Source organism: Aptenodytes patagonicus, chromosome 4 (assembly GCF_965638725.1).
Source record: "Aptenodytes patagonicus chromosome 4, bAptPat1.pri.cur, whole genome shotgun sequence".
NCBI classification, from domain to species: Eukaryota; Metazoa; Chordata; class Aves; order Sphenisciformes; family Spheniscidae; genus Aptenodytes; species Aptenodytes patagonicus.
In genome coordinates, this window is record NC_134952.1 from 6,365,039 (window position 1) to 6,389,069 (window position 24,031).

General features: G+C 43.3%; 1 protein-coding gene across 5 annotated transcripts in view; it reads left to right on the top strand.

Moving 5' to 3' along the window:
• The window catches only part of REEP1 (receptor accessory protein 1), a 74,930-nt gene that overhangs the window by 7,163 nt on the left and 43,736 nt on the right, over window positions 1-24,031 (top strand). For all 5 annotated transcript variants that reach the window (XM_076335719.1, XM_076335720.1, XM_076335724.1 and 2 more), the window contains exon 2: window positions 21,150-21,222. In XM_076335719.1, the coding sequence (XP_076191834.1) occupies window positions 21,150-21,222 (73 nt within the window). The remainder of the gene's footprint in view (window positions 1-21,149; window positions 21,223-24,031) is intronic.

The following is a 24,031-nucleotide window of genomic DNA, read 5'->3' on the forward strand; positions in this document are numbered from 1 at the left end:
CATTAAAGGTAATGTGTTGCATAGAGAGCTGTTTGGTCAAGAGGAAATGCTTGGTACAGAGAGGACAAAGGAGGGCATATAATCATGCCTGCTACTTCCTGAGCAGTTGCTTCTAAGTACTAAGCACTGCATTTGCCTTTCTGCTCCATGCTTTCAGCAGAACAGAGGTGGTATCTTGGGAACTTCCAGGCTAATCATAAAGGTAAGTGAAGACTTGAGTGCTGCAGAAGTATTGGCCAGTTTGGATTGCCATAGAACCTTTATATGTCAAAATTTCTTCTCTGTCCTCATTAGGCAGCTAGGATATGAGTCTAGATTTCCTTTTGTCTGACTCTGCATTTGACTTGATCAGGGCCACTCAGCAGATTTCAGGTAGGCCTTGTGAGATGAAATGGCTCAATGGAGGGATGCATCCATGTAATCGGGCTCTTTGCAAGCAAAACACTTACAATGCAAAATCTCACTTAAATCACCTGTGTTCTTGAAGTTAATCACATGCTGCTTTTTGCAGAGGAAAGTGTCACATACTTTTGTTATCACACGTATGCTATTTAGATTGTAAACTCTTTTGGGCAGGAACTCTTACTTAGTATTTTTGATTTTACCCTAGACAATGGGGTTTAGTCTCTAGTTGGTTTTCCTAAGTTCTGTAGTAATATAAAAATAAATAATATATGAATAAATGCAACTCTGCCTTCTAGGTTAGTCATTTATGAGACTGATCCTGTGCTCCTTGGTAGTTTCTTTGTGATGCTATTACTGGTACAGTCTTGTCGTGGTTTAACCTCAGTCGGCAACTGAGCACCACACAGCCGCTCGCTCTCTCCCCCCGCTCCCCCTGCCCCCGGTGGGATGGGGGAGAGAATTGGAAGAGTAGAAGTGAGAAAAACTCGTGGGTTGAGATAAAAACAGTTTAATAATTGAAATAAAATAATAATAATAATAATGTAGTAATAATAATAATACACAAAGCAAGTGATGCACAGTGCAGTTGCTCACCACCTGCCAACTGATGCCCAGCCAGTCCCCGAGCAGCGGCCCCCCCGGCCAGCTTTCCCCCAGTTTATGTACTGAGCATGACGTCACGTGGTATGGAATGTTTCTTTGGCCAGTTTGGCTGTGCCCCCCCTCCCAGCTTCTTGTGCACCTCCAGCCTTCTCAGTCGGTAGAGCATGGGAAGCTGAAAAGTCCTTGGCTAGTGTAAGCACTGCTCAGCAACAACTAAAACATCGGTGTGTTATCAACATTGTTCTCATCCTAAATCCAAAACACAGCACTGTACCAGCTGCTAGGAAGGAAATTAACTCTATCCCTGCCGAAACCAGGACAAGTGTTCATGTTCTGTTTTGGCATTTCACATGCATGTAGTAAGACGAGATTCCTGCTCTGAGGAGCTCCTAATCTAAACCAGTGAAATACAGGCAAAACAGATGGTGAGCAGAGTGGTGAAAATGAACTAGAAGAAGCGACGAAATGAAAACTGTTTTATCTTTCCATGACTTGCGTGCTTCTGAAGAGAAGGACTGAGATAACAGGACACGCCTGCTCATTCTGCAGGCAGGACCTAGGAAGGCACTCCAGACCTGGAGCGGCATGCCAGAACTAGAAACATGGGTAGTGGTTTCCCAAGCTTCGTACGCAGCATAACTCCATCTTTTGATACGAAGCTCAGAGCAGGCATATCTCCTTAGTGGGGTACCCTGCTTTTTGTTTCTTGTAGACACGTTTTGCAGGATCTAGAAGGGGAGGACAAGGGATTTTCATTTGATGCGGGTGTTAAAGCAGTGACCTGCAGGCTGGTAAAAGCTGCCAGGTAGCCAGAAGAAGGGCGAGGGTGGTACTGAAGGAGGGAAGTTGGTTGTACAGTAAACAGAAATGAAGAGCAAGGATTATGTTTCAGAGGGACACACATTTATATGGAGGCAGAGGATTAGGTGTCAAGTTGGAGATTGACTCTTGGGAGCCACAGGGGGACAGCTGGGAACGCTGGCCTGGTGTCACGCTTAGTAAAGGTTTGTTTCTTCAAATGCTGCCTACTTGCTTGCTGTGTCCCTTACTGCTAATGCACTAATTGCTAATAAATAAGCAACCAACCAATTCCAAAGAAGGAATCAATCAACTGGTCAATAAAGCTACGGTCCATTTTTCTCCCTTCTGTCTCATGGAGCCAACAGTATTCTTTTGCTTTCCAAAATGGCAAATTTTACAGGACAGCAAAACCAGTATTGAAGAACCTATTTGTGAGGAGCTAGAAAGAATGCCCCTCACGTCTGGAATTTTGTGCCTTTTTGGACGGGTCCCAGGGATGCCAGGGCAACATGTGTAGCCTGCCTTTGAGTCTACCAAACAATTCAATGCTATCAGCGTCAACAAACAGTTGCAGCTCCTGCTCAAGAAGCACTCCTATTCTGTTGAGTTCATACTGTTGCTTCCTTTCATTCAGCTCAGTTGAGCTCATTTATTCTATTTCTTGTTTCCAACCTCTAAATAAGTGTTTTTAGAGGAAAGCCAAAAACTAACAGACATTTCTTGCCTCGTGTTTTGGAGGGAGGCTTATGACCAATAACCAGCCTCGTACAAGGGAGGAGGGAAGGACTTGTGCTGCGGATTTTGTATGAGAATACCAAGAGCCTGGATTCAGCGGTGCTACAAACTCCCTGTGGGAGGAGGGCAAGTTATTTATTCTTTCTTAATTTGGTACCTGTAAAATAGGCTTAGTGATAACTTCTGTCCATCTCAATGATCAGTTCTGCTTTACACATGATAGACCCTGACGTGGGCATGAGACACGCTCTCTGGAGTAGAATTGGAGGGGCAATGTAAATACGAATTTCAAGCTGAAATTTCCAAGCCAATGGTCAAAAGTTCAGGGGTGCTCTGGGATGTTTTGCGTAGACTGTGGCAGAGCTCTCGTGACTGTCAGTCCCTGAGAAGCACTCATGGTGGAGTGAAACCAGGAATCTTAGATGACATTTTGTGAGGAATACCCTTCTAGGGAGGATAGATGGGAAGCACCTTTTCAAGATTAAGAGCAGAGCAATCACAGGAAGATGACCTTCTCCTGTCATCACAACATTTCATGGCTACCTTTGTCTTGATGTCTTCGGCACAAATGCCCTAACGCTTGCTGTGAGCATGTGGGGAGAGCAGCTTACCCAGGCTGCAGGTCACATTAAATAGCCATAGTGATAAGGTCGCTGTTCTGCCTCGGGCAGTTCCCGCAGGGCTGCTCCAGGCTGCGCTCTGCCTTGGGCCCTTTTGTGGATGAGCAATTCTAGGCTCTTGAGCCTCTTCCTGCTCGTGGAAGGGTTCTGCTTGTCCTGCTGCCTCTTCTGCTGGGGACTTGGGAGGACACGTGTCTGTGCATGTCTAAACTTAGACCTGTGAGCCACCCATATTATGTGACCCACAATAAACTATCCCCAGTGTTAGATCAGCCTGAATAACACCATCTGGCGCCTAAAATCTACCTGCAGAATTCATGGTGGCACTTGAAGGAGAAAGATGGATGCTGGAGCTGCCCTGAGGCTGAAAGGCTTTGGGTTTAGTGATATATTTCATGGGAAAAGATTGAGTGGTTTCACTGGGCTTGCACGGCTGGAGAATGAGCGCAAGACTGGCGGCTATATGGAAATGAATTGATGGTCAGTGTTTAGATTCCACTGGACATGTGGAAAAAACCCCACTGTCCTAGCTGGTATTTTTGCTGGAAATCACAGCAGAGAGGCCAGGGACATAATGGACACAGGCACTGAATGAGACTTTCTCCCTTCCAGATGATCCATCTAGGTCTGAGTTGAAGCACGTTGGCAGGGCAGCTTGGAGGCTGTTTGCATCTTCCCTGGCTTAAGTGCACCTGTTTTGCAGCTGAACAAAGGATTCCACTTTCCAGGTTTATTGTTTTCACTGTGCTTATAAGGATTTCGGTCAAAACAGAAAAATGTTGCTATTTAGAAAGAACATTAATAATTAAATTGAAATACTCTGGGGAATATACCCCATAAGGCTGGATTTGTTGAATTTAAGTAGATCATAATTTCCATGGCAACACACTCTGCTGTCCTATATACAGAAAGGGTCTTTCTTGTAGGATCAAATGCAGAGAGGAAGCTGTTATTTAAAACAGATACCCTAAAAACACAGACAATGAAATAAGAGTAAATAGTTTCCTGCATAAATGTTGTAGGAATTTTCTCATGTTTGTTATATTGTGCTAACCTCTTCTCATAGCTGTCAGAATGCAATCAGTCAAACCAATCCCCTGCTGACTCTAATGATTTAGGGACAAACTGTGATCTAATGATCCTTTCTCAGGATATCATCTCTCTCTCATATAGATAGATCCATGTCTGTAGATGTATACAGCTATAACTGTCATGAATCTGTAACGTAGGCTACTGTGGTAATTTTGAACAGGCCTACTAGAATCCCTGTGTTTTACTGCCTATACCTGTGTCTGTGCTAGTAGTCTCCCATCTCACAGCATTAGATAAAACTTGTTTCATCAGTACTTGGATAGCATTTTGAGATCCTTGTGTATGGTGTGTTCTGTTACAGCTGACTGTTAGATGGGAATTTGTAATGATGGTCTAGTACCTGAACACTTAGAGATAATTGAGTAACCACACATACACTTAGAAGATTTGGAGATTCTTAGATCCAACAGGAATTGCACCAACTCTTTTCCTCTAATCTAGCAGTCAAATAAGTGTATCGTTTTATATGCTCAAAAAAGCCTTCCAGACACATGATCAGAGTTACAGAGTCCTTGTGAAATGAAAAGTGATCATTCAAACAGAAAGATGGAATTTAATAGAAAAGTTCTCGATGTAACCTTCTAACAAAGAAAACACAGTATATGAGGGGAAAAAAAAATCAGTTCATATCTGGAATAATTGCAGCTTCTCTGTTTTGTCAGTGAAAGTAGGCTAAGTGGTGCATTGCCAAATTTTAACAAGAACTGCCACAAAAATTCCCAGTCCTGGCTTGTGGTAAACCTGAAGGATCAAGGGTGGATGTTCTGCAGACAGAGGGAATAAATAGCTGGAAAATACTGATTCAATGCAAACCTCAATCATTTTCTCATCCCTAAGGTAATAACAGGGCTTCAAGTTGTGTTAACTGGTGTAGCTCTGCTGAAGTCAGTGAGTGGTGTAAATCTACCCAGGTCAGAATCCCAAGGTTGTGTTTGTAGCTCAGAACGGTGAGGGCCTTGTAGAGGGTGCCAGCTGGATCCTAGAAAATTGAATATCATAGGGTGGAAATTGGCCAGTTCAAGACAACAGAGGACTTCTGTTCCTTATGAGCCTCAAGTTAAACTGCCCTTTGAGGGGTTACAGATTGAGGATGGAGGGCTCCCAAAGACATGATTCTGTCAGGACAGTTATTCTATGTTTTTTTCATTTTAGCATTGGGAATTTCATCACTAGATTGGCATATGGCTTTACCTGCACTTCAGCAACGAAAGCCAATCAAATGGGCCGTCCCAAAGCCCGTAATCAAGATATCTCTGACCTCAGATCTGGAGCTCTCTGTTGAGCTTCACTATTGAGCTTCTCTCTAGTAAGTGTTAATGTCCATTAAAAGCTGAGGATGAAGAGCATGACCGCCTTCTCTTTAGATTCAGTCTAAAGAATCCTAATGCCTTATTGCAGACCACCCAAGCACGTATATTTTAAAAGTTACTTTAATTGTGTCAGACAGGGAGAAACTCTCTCACCTCTCGTGCTTCATCCCTGTACCCTTACGTGAAGATCTGTTACAGAGGTTGCTGGACATTGCAGCATGCTAGCTAACCACGGCCTGCTGCCATTAGCTCTCAGCTTGCATCCCTGATCCTGGCCATTTTAAATCCCTTTCAGTGCTGCTTTGCAGGCTTTCCAGAACTGGGAATCCCAAGGGCTTGCTGACAGCCATTTCCAGGGCCCAAGAGAATGTGACATACATGACTGATGATACAGACCCTATGCATATTTCTACAGATTATTCCTAGATCACTGCAGAATGAGCAGAGCTGGTTAAGAGGCTGCATACAGCCAGAGTGAAGGATCTTGCCTGCTGTCTGTGAGGCAGGACATGCATTTTAAGTACATAAATACTATGCCAGATTTTGCACGGTACTGGAAACTGAACCAGTCTGCTTTCCTTGTAGTTTGTGTATGATTCATAGTTAATCTCATGTAAACCCACTCTGTAAAATCTCCCCCCCCCCCCCCCCCGGATTTGCTTATAGATTAGATGTTTTGCTTCTCTTTGCTATAGTGTGTCCTGAGGTTTTTGCACTTAGATGTGCTATGCTACCACTAGCTGAATAGCTCAGCATTCTTTTTCAATTCTTATTCTGCCGAGGTTTGCAGATACTTGGCTGTAACAAATCAGATCCCTATTCAAACACTATTGTGTTTTAGGTATATTCTTGAAACCAAGAAACCTCACTCTGGGCAGTCAATCCATATATGGCTGAAGTCTGTGAAGATCCAGTTCTCAAGGCACTTTTTATACAGCTACATGTTGTGTTTGAAACAATTAACCATTTCATCTCAAAATAGCAATGCTTTGTTTCTGGAGAGTGGCACTTGCAACACTGTCATCCTTCTGTGTGAATCTTCTTGCCTGGGAAGGAGAACAAGCACTGGACTGTGGCATTTAAACCAGCAGTATTACAATGAATAAGAAATGATGGAAAAGCATACATAAGATAGCAGGCAGTGCGGGCGTTCCCACAAAAAGTACAAGCTGCCTTCTCAAGCAGCTGCTTACTTAGAAATCTCTGTGATGGACTTGGAAGCATTGGCTGTCTTTCCCTTTGCTTTCCTCTAAAGTTATTTCTGCGAAGTCTCCATCTGGCTCCTAAGCCTCAGTTTATATTTCATTTTATATTTTGAGTAGCTGCCAGCTGCAAGGTATATGTGTGTAAGAGAAGGTGAGAAGGGAAAAAGAGGTGAAGTCACTAAGCCAAAAGAAAGAGAACAGGCAAAGCCTTTACCATTCTGAATTGTACAATGCACTGGCTTTTTATCCAAGCCCAAAACAAAGACGTGTTCCTCACGGTGTAAGAATGGAGCTATGCCTGTGTCACAGGCTTTGATCTGAACACGTTTGTGTTTGGGGAAATGCGGAATAGAAGAGTGGCGTGGCTTATCCCTTTTACTCTCTAATGCTCTCAGGCAAAGCCTGAAATTCAGAAAGATAGGAGAAGTCTGGGAGACATCAAAATTGAATGCAAATGGGAACATGACATCTTCTGTCAGCACGAAGATTGAGTATCTGGGTAGTGATACTGCTGTCTGGAGGCATTAAAAAACCCTGAGTCAAACCCCTTCACCTCTTCACCAAATTGTGAGACTGGATTTAAAATCCTGACTTTTCTCGTATGTGCATCTCTCTCTTTCTCTGTGCATCAGATAATTTGATTTGTACTCTGAACCTGCAAGATTATTTGCGTGCTCTTTTCTGAGAAACCATTAAGTCTGAGAATTTATTTTGAACTGAGATGCTCCTATAATCACTTCCAAGAAATCACCTGATGAGATTAAATGAACAAATGTGAGAGTTGGCAGTACTGCGGTACTAAGCTATGCTCACAGAGTGAGCTCATCTAAGTGTAATGATGGAGGTGATAAAGGCTAGCACAGAAGCATAGCCTGGAAATGGTGACTTCGGTTTCCAGATCTCACATTGGCTTTACCTGGGCTGTGGCCAAGCTGCTGTTTTCCAGTGGTGAAAACCATTTAATTTCCAGCACCGTCAATGGAACCTGTAGATATTCGTCATCTCTGAAAACTGCCTGTTGACTCAGGCTTCTTTAAAGATTTTTACCTTGGGAATCTATGCAAAATCAATGATTTCCAGTTGATGTCGTGAAGCTCTCAGTATGAAGTGCTGTACTGTGAGATGCTTCAATAGACACCTGTCCTTGCTCTTAAGTCTCTCCTGCACTTTAGGTAATAGCTGGTTATTAAAAACTGTAATGCAGATGAATAGTAGTAGTGCTATGAAAATTGGCGGAAGCTAATAGAAACCCCTTTCTCTGTCTTATCTTTAAAGACCCAAAGTTCACTTAACTAGAACACCACAGGGACTGAAATCTAGAGTCCTTGGTGTAACAGGAAAGTGTTTAACCTGTTAAGCTTCAGGGAGAAGCTATGGTAGGATAGGAAATCACCAGAAATTAAACAAAGGAATCAGATGTTGGTCAAGAAATAAAAAACCTGGAGATACTTAATGAGATAAAATTATTTGGGAGGAGCAGGGAAAGAATTGTCTTTTTGTAGCAGAAAAATACTCAGTTGTGGGATGAATCGTGATGTAGGAAAGTTAAATAGATATAAAGAGATTCCAAAGTTCAGAAGAGAAGCCTTGCATTTTAAGAAACATCCCAGAGTGCTGAGGGAATGTGTCTAAATTCCAATATTTCTGTCTTGATGTGTACATTTGTACATATGTTCTCTTTGCTGAGCAAAGAACAAAGATATCTTAGAATCCTGTGCAAACTGCATGAATTGTATCTGTCACATGCACCTGCAAAGTGAATTGCAAGTCAGAAATTTTTAACTTGGGCGGTGGTTCTGGGCAACATGCAAGTGTTACTGAGGGAATGGCATGAATTTTAGAAGCTATACAACTGCATCTCCTCCTGAGAGTTTATTAGTACACCCACACCTTATGCTGGTATGTTCCAAGCCAGAAACAGTGACAATATCCTGCCCAACCTGAGCAGCTTAAAGGCACAACAGATGCATCTTTTGCATGTCAACACTGCATGATCAATGTCCAACCAGGGGATTACTCAGCTGGGCCTATGAGAAGCCAATCTGTAAAATGGGGATACGAGAACTTAACTATTTCCCAAAGGCTTGGAGAGAACTAGTTGAGGATGGTAAGACTTACAGAGACGTTGATATTACTGTGCCTAGGGTCCTGCTATGCACTCACTTACAGTCCTGAAAAGCCTCTTAGAATTAGTAGGTCAAAGAAATTAAAGCTTCCTGAATCCTGGGGTGTGTATTTGTCCTGTTACTAACATAGGTGAACCCTTTGGAAATGCTGAATATAACTTCTTAGAATCAGTTTAATTTAATCTTTCTTCATTTAACTTGAAAATACAATTCTCCAACTGCTAAAGGATTAATTTAGGCACTGCAGTGGAGATTGTCATTTAAGGAAGCCCTTTAAATAAATTTTAGCTCAATCAAGGCTTTGCTGGATGTTGCAGCCTCTGATCCCTTTAAAAATGGTCATAGCATGACTATTAGCCATGTGTATGGGTAATTTACTTTCTCCGTGAGCTTCCCAGCTCCAGCAAAAGAAAGGATGTGTCATTTTCTCTCCAGATACGTATGATGGGCTATGGTGTTTGGCATAGAAGCAAATAAGCTGATAGTGACCTCCCTACTAGTGGCTTTATGTAGGAGTAGATCATGCAATAGCATTATCGTAAAACCATTACGTTTCACAGCGACGCTGCACACTTAATGACACAAAGGCTTACACTGTGAATACGTGGCTGTAGAGATAAGGGAAATGTAGCTGTTCTTCTAGCTCACCAAAAATGGCTAAGGAAGAGAATCAAAGCAGTAAATGTTTGTAAATATTAATTTCTTCTCCCTCACCCCTTTTTTTAAAGCTCTTCGGTAGTGGCAACTTGGTCCATGTTAAGTCCCACAGTTAAGACAACGTGGTACTGTTCTTAACATACTTCCCTTGGCAGTCAAGTTTTGTTTTATAGATAGCTAAGTGAGGTTTGTACTACTGCAACAGCTCATCTGGAGTAGGCTAAAAGGAGCTTTTTCAGAGTCCTGCTGTAGCGTGGCATCTATTTTTGTCATACCATGACCCCAGCTTAGCTTCTTGGGGAGGGCACCACTTGCAAAGGAAGCGATGTGGTGTGGCTGAGCAAGAATGTTCTCCAAGCAGCAAGGAAAAGTTTCCTCATTCAGGGAGTAGGTCCCTGACTCTTCTGCACCTCTGATGATGGGAAGGGTGCAGTGCTGTTCTTCTCCAGATCTCGATACAGGATTGGTTTAGTAAGAGGGTTAGCCAGCAGGTTGAGGAAAGTGATTGTTCCCCTCTATTTGGCAAGTGTGAGACAGTGGCTGGCTGGAGTAGTGTCCCCCATTTGGGCCTCCCTAGTATAAGGAGGGCACCAGCAAAGTGCAGTGAGTCCAGTGGAAGGGGGCTGGAGCACATGGTGCACCAGGAGAGGTGAGCGGGCTGAGTTTGTTCAGCCTGAACAAGAGATGGCAAAGGGGAGATCTTATTGCTGTCTTCAAAAATGTGATGGGTTGTTACAGAGAAAATAGAGCCAGGCTTTTTGTGGAGGTGCACAGTGAAAAGGTGAGAGGCAATGGACACAAGCTGCAGCAAAGGAAATTCTGTTTAGATGTAAAGAAAAAATTCTTCAAAGCGAGGGTAAGCAAACGCTGGAACAGGGGTCCAGAGATGGAGATACTGAAAATTTGACCAGACAGGGCCTGGAGCAACCTGAGGTAAACTCAAAGTTGGTCCTGTTTTGGATTAAAGACTTGTAGGAACTCTTCCTACCTAAATTACTCCATGATTCTAGTCTAAGGACACATTTCTGTTTCTTATATTACATTCACCATTCTTTCACTTGAACAGTTTCCATTAGCATGCTAAATGATACCTGTCATATAGGTTTTGCTCTTTCTCTTCTCAGATGGGAGAGTGTGGGGAAGAAAGGTGTTTACAACGGTTTGGCTTAGTGTTGATGGGCTTTTTTAATATCTAAGCTGCCGTTTGTTGATACGGGAGTAAATGGGCTGAAGATTTACATCTGGCAGGGGATCGGTGCTGCTCCTCAGGTGCTGGGTGAGTCCAGTTCCTCTGGAGTCAACCCTGGAGGAAGTTCTCTTACTCTCCAATAAGCACTAGTGATGAGGCTTCTTGGCACAGAAGCCAAAGCATTGGCTGTCCCCTGTGTTCTTCAGAACTTCAGGACATTCAGTAGGTATTTTACATCCTGACCTTTGTGGACTAGTATGTGCAGGGGTAAGATGTGAAACAAGACCAAGCAGGGTGCCACTGTACTGTTGTGTTGGTGTGCTCTTCATTTCATGTGTGAGCCCTAGTGCACCATCTGCTCATGCATCCCATAATGAGTCTCATACCCTTGTAGGTACTAACCACCCCCAGTCTGTGAGGTGTTCTGGAAAGCCTCTTCCATTAACTCGTCGTGATGGGTGTCACCTCCATGGGGCTGATGCTGTCCTGGGACAGCCCTAAGAGGTGCCGGGTCAGGGTATTATTTAGGCTCCCCTACCTGCTGTTTTTTATCACTTATCCTAACACTATGATTTAGGATTAACCACTAAATGGTCATTTTTCTTCTAATTTATTTTAATTAGAAATAATTTTACTGGTAGTTGAAGCTGAATTCAGGGGTGTAGCCAGAAGCTCTGATTATTCATTAGTGATCCGTGGCTTCAGTACTGAGGCTTGCTTCCTTCTGATTTCCTCTCCTTTATGTCTAGGTTAGACTGGAGGCTGCTCTGTATCAGTTTAGCTCCAGCTGGAGATCTCTCCCTCCTTGTTTATCTCATTTGTACCATGCATTTCATTAAGATGCTGTTATTAGCTGTATAAAATGGAGGGATTAAAAAGGATGAATGAAATGAGAAAAGACCCTGGAGGAAAGAATTCTATTAAATTCACACTAGAAATCCTTGTCAAATGCATATGAGAAAAGACAAGAAGTCTGTCTTTTTCAAGCTGTATGACAGTGTCTCATTTTCCTTTCTTTCCTTTTTTAAAAAAATTACGCAGGTCCTAGTAAAAAAAGCAGGTGCCCAGCCCCTCCCTAAAATTTTGTTATAGCACCCAGAAGAAATACCAACCTCTGTCTGTGGGCCATAAAGAGAAATGTGGTTTACGTGGCCCGTGAACTGCCTGCAATGTCGCAGCTGTTATATATAGCATGTGGCATTCTGATACCCATACTAACGAAAGCATTAAGATGGTCTGAATATTCTGAAATTACCTGTAGAATCATCTTGCCTTAGTTTTCCTATGCTCTTGCTTTAAAACTGGGGTTGAAAACTGGGTACTGTTCATGTCTCTGACATGAGCTTCCTGTATAACTTTAAGTGGGTCTCACTGTCCTTATTATTTAAAATAGAGATAAAACACTAATGAAATAGAAATAATCAGAAATCAATGGAAGTGCAATTGACTTTGATACTTGGTTCACTAATATTAATACTGCACTTTGAAATACTTCTTTGAAATGTGTTATCCAAATGAGAAGAGGTGTTTTAAAGGTGGGGTTGGTTTTGGTTGGTTGTTTTTTTTCACTTAACTAGGAGTTAAATACTGGCTCTGGAACGTAGAGCTTATGACTGACTTGGGTCCCACGTGTTTTCAATGTGGCTGGTCCCTCCAAATGTTTGGTCTTTTAGTTTTTTGGGTTAATGTTGTAGGGTCCTCAGAGATGTAAGAAGCCAAGGTCAGTTACTGATGGAAGGAGTTATGCTGTTTATTGTTAATTTACTAGCGTATTTACAGAAACGTCCGGACAGTAGTAAGATTTTGTCTGCAGGCTGTTTTGCACCAAGCTGGCCATGACCGTACCTGATACCTGTTCCTATACCAAACTGCTCTCCCTGGCTAGTGTAGGGACATAACTGGGGCTTCTGTCCTCCTCCAAGAGCTTGTGAAGATCTCTGAGACCTGGTGCTACTCAGAGCAGCCTTGGGACTGCTCGATTTGTGTCAGTGGATTGAACTGTTGGTAACCCAAGACTGACAGTGATTCCATGGGAAGTCAACATTTTTCATGGCTTTAGCTGAATATTTGGGTCAAAGAGGTCTTTTGGTTTGGTTTTTAAATTATATCTGTGAGCTAAAAAATTCCTTGCACTTAGTTGAGCACTTCTAGTAATATTCTGTCCCTGGGAAGCCGAAGTAATGTTACTTTAAGGAGATCCCATGTTGCAATTGATTTGGACAAGTTATAGTTTCATTTAATTTTTTATTCCTGTTTTCTCTCCCATGAGTACAACACTAGAAGTCTAAAGCTGTCTTTCAGTGAGGAATAGACAAACAGGAGCTTTTGTGTTTCTCACTATCTCCTCAGCCAGTGGTAACACTTATGGTTTGATGGTGAAAGACTTCCATGACCTGAACTGAGTTTTAGGATACACAGAGTGTAGGATTATGCTCTAAATTGGGATTCCTGTACATGTTTACACTTTCTAAAAGTTGATTCACATAGCATCAGTTAAAATAACTTCAAAATAATACTTGCAGCATGATCTTTGTGGTTTTATATGAAAATAATGCAGAGCTTCTTTGTTGATATGCAATCCATTTTTTATACCTTTTTTAGCCTAGAAATGAGTTTGGTTAGGTTATATGTCTCTTTCTGTTCCTTTTTGTATCATAAGCCTACCATAAATCTGTAGACTAACTCACAATATAGATTTTAAACCATCTGTCATCTCTGGAATATAATGTCAGTGCTTCTAAAAAAGCCTTTTTCCACATAAACATCCCCTTCTCCAGAGTCAGGAAAAGCAGCCCTTCCCGTCTTAAAACATACCATTTAGCTTTCAAATTGCCATTTATTTGGCTTGGAAAAAGGCAGGGCTCTCAAAGCAGGAACTATACGGTCAGTACTGGATAGGGAAAACTTCAGGGGCACAGAGATGCTAAGCCCTGCCTTTTTGGAGCAGTGAAGCTGGGTGAAGATATGACCCGGTCACATAGCAGAGAATGTTTTCTTCTCTAAAAGGCGCAGGTTTTATTCCTCTCAGTATCACACTTTGATGAATTATTTGTTCTCCCCCGAAAGGGTCTGAAGACGTGGTGGGCTGTGCCAGCACTGGGAGAGAGCTCAGTGCCGTGGACTGCTTTCTCCTGCGGTCCTGCTGAGCCGAAGCATGGAGAGGGGGGGAGCAGCGACAGGGCAAATGCCTCGGATGAGGCCCACGAAACACTATCTCTTGCAGGCAGCTGCTCCGAGTGTAGTGGCGTGTGCCAGGCACAGTGTTCCTATCAACCCGCAGCTTCTCACAGATGGGTGGGGGCCCCACACCAGCCCTAGACACTCTCCATGCAGACCCTTCCTTTAAAGCATTGCCTCGGGGGCAAATTCCCCTTGCTCATCAGCAGCCCATCTCCACTGGGCCAGGCAGCTTCACTGAACACAGTGTGAAGTAGAACAGACCAGCTTAGTAAGCCATCTACCTGCAATAAATTTGCTTCCTAAAATAGCTGCAGAGCCATGGGGTATTTTTCTAGCAGCTGCACAGGCCTTTTCTGTTCTGAAGGACTGTAAAGAAAACTTTGAAGCGTTAGCTTGTGTGTAAACTGATGCAATTCTGCCTGAGTTTGAAGACAGCCTGGAACAGTAAACCTGGGAAGGGTGAAGTACCTGCTTAATCTTGGTTGGGCTTTAAATATGATACTCAAGGGTGTCAGTGTGAATATCAGCCCTGTGAGACCCTTTGCTGCTGGTGGTTTTAGTAGTCATCAGGTGCATTATCTTAATGATCCCAATATTTTACAAGGTCTCCCCATCAGTAGTATTGTTACTTTAGCATTTCTGTCTTCTACCTATAACAAGAAGTGGGGAAAAGGAAATCGTGTTTGCCTTCTTTAGACAAGTCTGGATGTAGGATCTCAATGTGAGTAAACATAATAGTTGCGTGATAGCTCCAGGCTGGCCAAGGCCACTTCCTCCACCTGTCCCCCTCGCCATGTCTCTTCACCTGTTTGTGCCTGGCCGTCTTCCAGGTCCCATGTGAGGAGTGCCCTGGCTGAGGAAAAAAGAAAAAAGATAGTGTCAACTGGAGAGGAGTATGTGCTGCTTTGGGAGGATCAAGACTGCTTAAATTAGAAGCATCAAGGACAGCCCTTGCTCTTGCTATTTCTGCTGGAAGGGCGGTCGGTCGTCCCTTTACCCCACAGTTTCACCAAGAGGAGCGATTAGGTTTCACCTGTCAGTAGGTTATGTTAACCAAGTCAATGCATACGGTTTGCTTCTGTAGTAGCCTGGCTGAAAAGTCAGAGGTGGATCGGGATGGAAAGCGGAGCATCTTTTTGTTAGACACTGAGTTCTCCTGGGCCTGCCCTCTGTTTCCTCGGTGCTGTGGGTGTGCACGATGCTTCAGAAGTGCTCATGAGGACAAGGTCTCAGCAGCCAGAGCTAAGCAGGATGTGCTGGGTGACTGTTCAAGTGGAGCTTTACACCTTGTTAATACCCGTGGAGGCAGGGCACGACTGGCCGAGTGACATGGGCACAGCTGCATGGTTGTCCTCGGCAGCACTGAACCAACCCCGTGAGGATCTTTGATTCGAGTTGCAAATTGAGTTTGAAGTGAGCCTGGTCTGTCTCAGGGGTGTCAGGGCCCAGTGCTTTCCTCAGGGGATTTTTTTTGTCACTGAGGCACTGTGTGCCTTTGGTATTCTTGGTGTGTATCAGGGTGTCAGGCCTGCATGGCCTGGTATCCCCTGGGGCCCAGGGTGGGGATAGCATCAGCTGTCACCCTGAGGGTGAACAGGCAAGTTCCGGCTGCCCTGGAGCCACCGTGCAGGACCTATTCTGCTGCAAAATGACCACAAAGAATCTGCAGGAGCCTTCTCCCAGGGAACACCAGCCTGGAGCCTCCTGCGCAGCTGGCGCTTCCTCCACCCCAGTCCCTTCTTGGATAGCAGGCATTTGGCCTGTCAAGAGGCTCACATTAACCCTTTCCCTGACCTTGTGCACTGCTTATTTTCACATCCCCAGCTGTTGGATTTAAACTGGGAACCTTTGGTGCAAGGACAGTGCCGTTCATTTTTAAACTGTGGCACTGTGTGAACATTAATTAGGACTGATAATAAGGAATGCAAACCTATTGGCACGCTTCTTGGCGGTTTCAGTGAGGAATGCTGGCGTGGTGACAGCTCAGCTGCTGCTCCATGCGTAAGAAGCATGCACTAGCCAGTGAACATGTTGAGGAAATAGGAAATATTTCAGTGATTCCTAAATGTGTCCATCCCTGTGTTTGAGCAGAAGTTTGCCATCTTGGCTGCTGTGTGCTGATGATATGGAGACATTAGTTATTTGTGGGCAAAATAAGGGCTGTTCTATTTGTGTTGTAGTAGTACAATGTTCTAAATGTTTGGGCAGCTCAAACACTGCTGGTGGCATGGTAACTAGATGAGCAAAACTTGGATGGCTTGGGACGTGGATGGCACTGTGCTGGTATGTTTGTAACAGTAGGTTACCATCCAGAAAATACCTGTGTGGTTAAAAATACTCAAGAGAATGGATAGACAGGCATTTCTGGAGGTAACCTGAGTCCTGGCCAGTACTCCTGAGAATCGCTGAGAGTCTTTCCATTAATTTCAGTGGCTGCTGTACAGAAAGTAAGAGTTAATTTTACAGGTAAGTGGCTGTAGGACCAGGCACCTCATGAGGGAAATAGCATCACCAAATCATCAGAAGTCAAGACGTCATGCGGAGCTCTCCCAGATCCTGGTACCAGCTCTGATGCTGATCCCCAGGCTATAACCTAGATGCTATTAGGGATATTGTCAGATGTGGGTTAGCCTGTGCTCTGTGATGGTCAGATCACTGTGCTAGCAGATTTGGAGAAGGAATAGAAGGATATAATAGCCGGGGCTGGCTGTGGCTGTAGTGGTAAGTGGCAACAGAAGGAGGTTTGGTGATGGTGCAGCTGCTCCCCTGGAATATGACAGAGATTGCTAAAGAGGAGCCAACAGTTCAGTTGCTTTAATATTCCCCTGATAATCAGGAAACCCCACAATATGGAAGCTTCATCCTTTCCTGTCTCATTTAGTGGTAAACTTGAATAATGAAAACCAAAACCAAACCCCAAATCCAATGTAATGTAATTGTATGAATAAATACAGTTATTCAGTTCCACAGATTAACTCCTGCTGATAGACAGGGTTTCTCCCCTCCTTTTTGACTTTGTTCTCGATTCAGTTGAACATCCCCTTACACTGCATCAGGAGTAGGAGCAAATAACCTCACTTATTTGTCTTTGCTGCAAAAGAAACAACTGCAGCATTTATAGTTGCTCTTATGGATCTTCCCCAGTGCGCTTCCACACACTTTTGTTGCCCTTCTCCTTTCCCCTTCTGCCTCCGCCGTGTCCCTTTTGACAAAGAATGACCAGAAGCGCATGTAGCGGTCCAGGTTGGGAATTGCTGCTGCTGTTGTGCCTAATAGGATTATAAGATTTTCAGCATTAATCCTTATCCTATTCTTTAGGAAGACTAACCTTTTACTTAGATTTTTGCCTCCTGTTGCACAATTAGTTGACTCTTCAGTGATTTCTTTACAGCTGCTGTTTTGTCCTTTTTCAAGGCGATTGTAATTGATGTAGACCTCCAGCATGGAGCACTGTAAGAATTGTTAGACTGTTGTGGTTATTTATTAGTGCTGCAAGTGAGCTTTTCCTAACTCGGTGATGAATGTCACTACTTCCTTGCCTTTCCCTATACCCTGAAGGTATGTGTTTGTTTTAGCCCAGACTGTAGGAACACATCTCTGTAGCATTAAACGTAGCGACTACTACATCAAGCCCTGGGAGTCCCTGGTTTGCTGATCAGGATGTCTGCTTCTGCTTTTGCACTGAGGGTAAAAGAGTCAAGGCTGTCAAGGGTACATAGCTCATTCAAAGGAGCTTTGAAAGGTGGAAATGGGTGGGGAGTGGGTTGACTCTGCATTTGTAGCCTGATTTCCTAAGGAAATGAGGCTTAAGCAGTCTGTTTTTCCACTGCTGCTAACTTTCAGATCTGCAAAGTGATTGTGGCCAAAATAGATGGATCAGAGAGGTCTCAAATATTAAGTTTCTACATTATTCATAAGAATTAGCTGCTGGATAGGAGACTGTCTCATAGCAGTGTCTGCCAGGAGGTAAAAGCGGCAGTGTTAACTCCATAGGTAGGTTTGCCAGCTGCCAGGCACCAGTCAGGCAGTCAATGCATGTACCACCGAAGGAGTCATAGCACATGTGGTTCCCAGGTCAGCTGGCAGTTGTGGGAGGGAACTGAGGGTCTGTGCTGCAATTTTGGGGATGTCTGAGGAAAGCTGAAGGTCCTGTGGTGTGGTTCAGAGAACATCAGGTAGAACTGGAGTGTTGCAGCAGAAGATTAGAGAGGTGAGGAAGAACTGGGGAATGACATGGTTGGAATTTGTGTGGCTTGGGCTGCTACCTCTCAAACTGTGGGCTGTCAGGGTAACTGTCAGGGAACAGCTTGTTTTAGAGGTGATGGGCTGATATGCAATGGGGGAGCAAGGAGCACAGGAGCTCCAGGGTGTGGGAGAAGACATACAAGGAACAGCAGAGTACGAAGCTGGTGGCACTACAGTCATTAAAGGGAGAAGGGACTGAGGTGGGATATGATAAAGGACCAAACCAATAGTAGTTAGGAGCAACATTTTTCAGGCACGGAAAGCAAAGATTCAGCTTGGTAGGCAAGGCGGGGCAGGGGAGAGGAGAGAGGTTTAAACACTGGTGTATCCAGGTGGGGTAGAAACCACACAAAAGAGGCTGGAAAGGAGACTTAGACAAGGAATGACTTAGTGGCTTGGGCAGAGGGCAAAGAATCAGCCTTGGTTTTGTGTATAGCGTGCAGAAGGAGTGATTTGGCAACAGTCTGAGCATGGGGATAAAGGAAGGCAGGAATCAATGATAACTTTTATTACACAGGAAGCTTGAACGAGGGGGAAGAGAGAAGTATTGTCTTCAGCAGGGGAGAGGAACTGAGGGAAGAGATAGAGGATTGACGTGTATGTTTGAATTAAATCAGTTGTACTCAAGCCTGATCCAAAGCCCAGTGAAGACAGTAACTTCAAGAGACTTTTTGGAATATGCCTATGTGCAGGTATTTGTCTCCAAAACCCTGAATATGCTTTATAGAAATGCCTGAACATCTTTTGTCTTCCATTTGTAGGGTGTACCCAAAGGTTAAGTGACTCCAAGCCACATAGTAAGCCACAGCAGTGACAAGACTGGGATCCAACATTCCTTAAAACAGTTTTCAGTCTAGTAAATCATAGCAGTAATAAATGTCCATATATGCACACAACACACTACGAGGCAAATCAGTGAAACTCTCAATCTCCAATTTAGGGAGAGCACATCACCTTATTAACTGTCCCTTGCTCTGCATATGCAAAAGTATTGCACAGTTTCCTTCCCTCACAGGAATTTTTTTTCAAGTGTTTATTGTCTGCAACTAATTCTTTTCTAGTGATCCTGTAAACTGTTTGCTTCTTCAGGATCCAGTTACTTTCTGTTACCAGCACAAACTGAGGAAACGAATATCAATCATTCAGTGATTATTTGCAGGAAATAAAAGCGTGAGAGAGCAGCCAGCCCGGGCCAAGAAGGAAGGACAGAAATGCGGCACTTTTTATAAGTAGAGCCAAAAATATTATTCACGTGCTCAGCTGTTAGTTTCTGAATATTGTGGAGCTTTCTTCCTTTTGTGAGCTCTACCTTCTTTGGATTAGGTCCTGCTACCATTGAACTGGGAGGGAATATTTGTTATTAGCTTCAGTGAGAACAGGATCAAGCTATTGTCTGTGTGTTCTTCCTCGCTTTAACCAGTGTTGCTGTTTGTTAAGATATTGCAAGGGACAAAAATGCGTTTGGTTTCCCAGAATCTTTCTGCGCATTTGTATCTAATCCCTGCATATAGCACAGCCCCTGTGGGTAAAATGGGTTCAGGGCTGACTGTTTCCAGCAAAGCTTTTTGAAGCCAGTGTGAAGCCTCTGTTAAATACTGAGTCTCCTTGCTCAGTAGCTGCTTTTCTGAAGTCTGCATTGTGCTTCAGGTTTTGCTAAGCTATGCTACAGTAAGCATGATGAATTGCAGGCAAATAGTCTTGGGTCACTGCTTTGGAAATCAAGATGTGTGCTGGCTCGCCCCATTCTTTCACAAATACCTTCTTGAACTACGGGAAGTACGATGGTACACCATATCCCAGAGTGTTAATTTTTAATGTCTTATGCAAGTAATGGACTCAACTGTAATTATGAGTCCCATGGCACACAATCACTACTGGCAGGATGGAAAAGACAACTGCGGGTCCATGTGGCCCCACAATTAGGGATTGAAACATTGATCATTTCCATTCCCAAGAGCAGCAGAAACAGCTATATGAATTTAAAGCAAAAGCTCCATTGGAAAGAGGGGTAGTTGCAAGCCAATAAATATTCCCCTGCAATCTATTAAATTCAGAATTTGCAGCATCATCTTACTGCATTGAATAAAACTGACTGAAACCTGGGCAGGGCAAAGTGGTTTTGACAAGCCTATGCTTATGTCCAGAATAATCGAAGTGAATAAGCAGCTAGGCAGTGATGCAGAAGGGAGTTAGTATAAAAAAATTCTCAACGTTTTTTTTTCAGTAATGCTATTTTAACTTATGGATCCTTATTTCTTTCTTACATGAAATCTTGAAGCTGACAGCGTTCCTTTCAGACTTGGAAATGAAAGGAATCTGTCTGAAAGAACAGTAGAGCTGGGATTTTTAGGCCCGATCCTGTTGGCATATCTTGGTGGGCAAATTCCTCCTCCTTTGATGAGCCCAAATTGAGTTTACCGAACAGTGCAGGCCTCTTCCCTTTAGCAAATTTAACGTAGGATAACGGCCCAGCATTCAAACCCCTGTGCCAGTAGAACTTGGATGCTGCTTTATCCTCTGCCAGCTTTTCAGAGTGTTGAATAGAGGTGGAAGGGATTTTAGACAAATGATTCTCATTTTGTCCTGCCTCTGAAAGCCATAATCCTATATTCCTGGTGTCACAGTTGATTATTTTGAAATCAGGTTTTTAATTTCCTTTTAAAAGTGCAGTGGCCTTTTTTGGTTTTTGTTTGTTTGGTTTGGTTTCATTTGTGCATAACTCATAAGGTACAGCTATGGAAACCATTGCAAAAGGAAAGTCAACCTGAATCCCTGCTCTTCATTTATGTCACTGGCAATAGTTTCTCTGAATTCAGTGACGCGAAATCACTCCTGTACTGTACTTAGTGCACTCAAGCTTAAATCAGATCCTAACACTTTTGCTAGTGCAAGAAACACATTTAACAGACAGGAGGGAAAAAAAAAATCTTTGTGACAGGAAATCAATTTAATCCATTTGTTGTTTGTTTGTTTTTTTCCAGGCTTATATTTGGCACTCTTTACCCTGCATATTATTCTTACAAAGCCGTGAAATCAAAGGACATCAAAGAATATGTGAGTAATGAGGTTTGTGGCTGTGCTGCGGGGTTTGTTTTCTAAGGTTGCTCCTCACCACTTTGTAAAGGTGTTGCCTATATTCTGGGAAAGCTTGTAAGCCAGTGCAAGGGGAAGACTGGCCTGAAGGTGGACTGGCTGATTGCTAGGCACAAGTCTCAAATAAGGAGACTTGGGTTTGTGCTTCTGGCTCCCCTGCAGAGTTGATGTGCTCTTTGACAAATGTATGCTATTTCTCTGGTGGTGCGAGCTATATATGGCCGACTTAAAAGGTGTTTGGCATCCAGAGCTTTGCGTGTTTTCCTTTGTTTTTGAAAAGCAGAATAAATCAAAGCCTTTTCAAAAAAACCTTGGAGCTTTAGCTGCTCATTCAAAACAAGGATCAGAGGAGGCAGCTCAAAGCACATATGACTGAATCCTCAGATAGAAACATCCTTCCTTGTGGAGCAACTTATTTACAGGCAGGTTTGACAACCTTTTGCTGAAAAATGTTCCCTGGGCCCCAGTTTCCAAAGGCATATGGGGCCCTCAGGCAAAGTGAAATGTAGGAGAATCAAAGCTACTTGGATGCTGTTGGGGTCCTGCAGGATTTGTAGTGCCCTTCACAACCTGAGCTTTGTTAACTTCATTGAACCCGACTCAGTCTCCAGATCTTCACTCTTCAATCCTCTCGAGATCCCAGGGATAACAAGCCCATTTTCTCCTCTAGGTAACAGCATAGATGGCTATCCCATTAAGTCCTTAATGCAAGCTCAAACTGGGACTCACTGTGGCTGCTGAGATTTTTCCTTGCTATCAGTCCCCTCCTTCAGATAATGGTTTTGGATATTTTGAGAATCATAAGTGTTACAGAACACATCAGATACTTAAGGCAAAATGTCCCTGCAGCCCTTGCACAGCTGTGCTTCTCAAGGTTTGTACACCCTTTGCTTGGAAATGCTGAAGACGTGCGCTAGCATCCCCAAGCAGTATCTGCCACTGATACTTAACATTTCCATAGTCCTTTTCTGGAAAATATTTTGTTGAAGGGTCCAATTCCTGTTGGAAATTCAATTGCAAAAGAGGAACTCGCATCAGACACATGGGGTCATGACCCAAATGTGGGAACAGCTGATCTAAAACCTGGTCTGCACTTACAATTGTTTTTCAGTTTAACACACCAGTTGTGGCAATATGTCCGTTAGGGTCTGATTTAAAAAAAAAACAACGTAGTAATTCACATTGACACAGTACAAACCTTCATTTATTAGTCAAAACTTATATCATTATAGTTTATTTTTATTCTGCTTGGTAATAGTCATTTTGATAAATGGTGTTTTAGGTTGATCCAAGCCCATCCACACCAGGTCTTGGTTTGTGTTTAAAAGTTTTGCTGGCAGTAATGTCTAACTGACAGAACCGTGCTGGCAGTGAGGTTTTGAGGGAGTTGCAGTTATGTAAAAAGTCTGGCAGAAGCTGCCCTGGGAAGACAATGCTCTCAGGCATTTGGCAGTGCCATTCTACTGCTGTAACACTAAATATAAATATACATATAAATCCCAGGGGAGCAGTTATATAGCTGGGTGACAGGTGCTTAGGTAATAATTTCAGTACCTGCAGGGAGATGGAGAGAGACTACGGGTACTGTCCCCACTGCATCGGGGAGAAGATGGAGCAAGCTGTTTCAGAGCTGGTGAGAGCCAGATTTATTGCCACCTCCATCCTCCCTTCCCCAGAGCAGCACCTGGTGTAGCTATCCCTCTTGTACTGCCTTCTTTCCAGCCTTGCCTTATTCTATTGCAATTATCCCAGCCTTAGGTAACACAGCCCAATTCTCTAATTCATGGATTTTCATGGATTTTACTTCCTTAAGCTTTCTAACATTCCAGCAAAGCTGCTTAGGGATCTTCATTTTCAAATATAGCTAATTAGACAGCAATTTTCAGTTAAATTAACAACTTTTGTCTTACCATCTCTTTTCCTTTAGAGAGACAGATTCTTAAAGCTGTTTGAACTTTAAGTTTTACAATTTTACAACAGAAAAAAAATATTGAGGGGGAATAAAAGGTTTCTCTTTCATGTCCACTACTTAGAAATTATTCCTTACGTCATCTCTGTGGTAACAGTGTCGCAGAAGAGGAGCACCACATCACTTGATAAAAATCACTGGAAGTGCTGATGGTGCGTGACAAATACGTTGTTTCTTTCCAGCCCAAGAAGAACCAATACTGCATACATCAGTATAGTTTAGCTGTGCTTTTAAATGCCATTTATTGCTCAGTGACAAAAATCCCCAGATTCCTGAATTACTCGAGATACTAGAGTTTCCCTGACCAAGTCACGGTCCCAAAAGACTTTCTGCATCTGTCGCTATCACCGCAAAGGAGACCATCCATAAATCACCCACCAAGCAGTCCACCCCACAGTGGAGTTACCATAGTTGAACACAGTGACAACACAGCACATGCTTTCACTACCAATGTGAGGTAAAATGCTCTCACCTAAGCCTCAGGTAAGGGATTTAAGCTAATGCACTTGCCCTTGTCACTGCAATGGGCTCAGGGTGTGGATGTGAGGAGGCACCGCCATTCAAGTGATGCACGCTAATTCAATAAGTTGCAGTGAGTTGATTGTGCTCCTAAGCCATGGGTCATGGGATAGGCAGTTACCTCTTTATCTCTTCCTAGCTAGTTTCCCCTGCCTGTAAATATTATGTAAGTAATTACATTTTGTCTTAATTGCAGTTTGGCCAACACCCTAGTATTAACCTTTGCTATTAAGATAAGCCAAGTGAGATTTTTTAATGCCCTGTGATAGGGCTGTGGTCCTT